General features: G+C 26.1%; 1 protein-coding gene across 3 annotated transcripts in view; it reads left to right on the forward strand.

The window, feature by feature from the left end:
* Positions 1–2325, forward strand: part of LOC105450277 (F-BAR and double SH3 domains protein 2) — a 28965-nt gene that overhangs the window by 3682 nt on the left and 22958 nt on the right. For all 3 annotated transcript variants that reach the window (XM_011690053.1, XM_011690054.1, XM_011690055.1), the window contains exons 7-8: positions 973–1036; positions 1507–1635. In XM_011690053.1, the coding sequence (XP_011688355.1) occupies positions 973–1036; positions 1507–1635 (193 nt within the window). The remainder of the gene's footprint in view (positions 1–972; positions 1037–1506; positions 1636–2325) is intronic.

The following is a 2325-nucleotide window of genomic DNA, read 5'->3' on the forward strand; positions in this document are numbered from 1 at the left end:
AAATCAACTGTAAGAAACGAAATAATAAATAATTTATAAGATCATTATCGGTCATTACAAGCAATGATTAATTTACATATACATTTAATATTAAAGAAATAAGTTATATATATTAAATTAATAATATATATATATTAAATTAATAAAGTTATATATATTAAATTAATAATTTTAGAACAAAATATATGTCTAAAATATATTATTGTAAAATATGACAATATCACATTATTTTCTACGTTGGTATTACCGTTTATCAAGCTTCAAGTATAGAAAGTGTTTCGAGTAATATAATGTGCTTTGAATCTCGTGAATATTCTAAAATGTCGAAAAATAATAAATATCGATCGTTGAAAAGGAAAATGAGTATTACATGAAAATAACTAATTGCGTCGCCAAAAATTAAAAAATATTGACAATAACCTCTTCTATTCAAATGACAGATGTCACAAATGTTTACTGTGAATGTGTCAAGTCGCATAAATGAAATGGCTTATGTAGCGTAATATTCGTATTTTGCTGCAGTTTTATTTAAATAACTTTTGAACAAATAAGTGGATCCAGATTAACTTTTGCACAAATATTTATTAGAGTCATATTAGTATATATACAAAATTTGATTTAATTCTTAATGCTACTTTCTTGTCAAATTTGCAAATAAGTACTCCAAGACGCGATTTTATATAAGAATCAAGAATAAATAAAAAATTAAATAACTTTTAAACCAATAAGAGAATCGTGCTCAAATTTTGCACAGTTGTTCAGATGTATTAATAGAACAATTTGTAAAATTTTTATATTTTTCGTAATGTTTTGAGATACATCACATACATCCTTAATACAATTTTGTTTTTTAATGAAAAAAGAGCGTGTATTGTCAGTTTTTTTCGTATGCATTTGTCATTATCATTGGCTAACTACAAACCAGCCACATAATTGAAAGTGCAATAATTTATGTTCAATCGATGCTTTCAGATTGAAGAAGAAGAAGGGTTCCTTCTTCCAGTCGATAACGTCTTTGCAGAAAAATAGCGCTAAGGTATATGATCCCTTATCATAAAAATTAATCAATTATTGCAGACATTTGAGACGTAAAAGCATCGCGCGAGATGTGTTCAGATTTCATAATTTTTGGGGGGCTTTATATCAATGTAATATAGAATTTATATAAATATAATGTAGAACGTTATATAGAATTTGTTAAATACTTTTTGGATACTTCGATTACTTCAACATGGAAAAATAAAAAAGAAAATATATAAATAGGATTCATTAGTTTTCTTTTTTACTTTTTAAAAAAATTTAAATTACTATAATTACTGTAATATATTTGTATGTTCATGTTAAAATGTGCTTGTTAAATGTTTATACATTTAACTATAAATGTTAGTTTGGTAAATATATAGCATATTTTTTAATTAAACTAATTTAATGAAAGAAATCAATTTTACGTGTATTTAATGTCACAACGAGGATCGAGCCTTATTTAATCTCATTTGCAATTGTCAGGTGAGTTCCAAGCGAGATGCTTTGGAGGAAAAATCAACTGGTGCTCGCAATGATTATCTATTAGCCCTCGCCGCCGCCAATGCCCATCAGAACCGATATTTTGTAGTCGATTTACAGTCCACCATGCAGGTAAGTCTTACAATAGTAATGATGATAGTAATGATGATGGGATCGGTAAAGATTTCAGTAAGAGAGATCAAAGATTTTAGTGTTTAATCTCACATTAAATGCGCAGTTTTAACTCTTTCTAAATTAATAGTCAAGGCAATAATTTCAAGTGTCTGTATACGTTAATGTGACGAAAAACGTTTTATAATATCTTATATTTTTTTTAAGAATTTTTCTATAACTTATATTATTTTTTACATTTTATTTTTATAAAAATTTTGCAAAAATACTTTATAAAAAATATTTTTCTTTAGAAAAATACCCTGAATTCCTTTAAAATTAAATTTTTATAAGTTTTCTTCGAAAATTATAAAGTGAGAAATCTTAGAATATATTTCAGAATTCACGTATACAATATATATATATAGAAAGGATGTAAACTCATAATTTCTGAAAAGTATTGAAAATTTGTGTTGCATTTGTATATAAAATCTGAGAAATTTTTTAAAACATTATGAAATTATACAAGAATTCGGAAAAATTCTAAAGTTTATATACAGGGTGTCCCAGAATTGGCGCATTCGGAGTACAGGACGTTATACTTTGTGCTAAAAGGAACAACTTTTTCCTTTAGCAAATTTTGATCTGACAAGTAATTTTGGCAGGAGAGCTGGTTAAAGTTAACGAATAATCGCTCTTATCCATGCGGCA

The sequence above is a fragment of the Wasmannia auropunctata genome, unplaced genomic scaffold (genome assembly GCF_000956235.1).
Source record: "Wasmannia auropunctata unplaced genomic scaffold, wasmannia.A_1.0 LD336064.1, whole genome shotgun sequence".
NCBI lineage: Eukaryota > Metazoa > Arthropoda > Insecta > Hymenoptera > Formicidae > Wasmannia > Wasmannia auropunctata.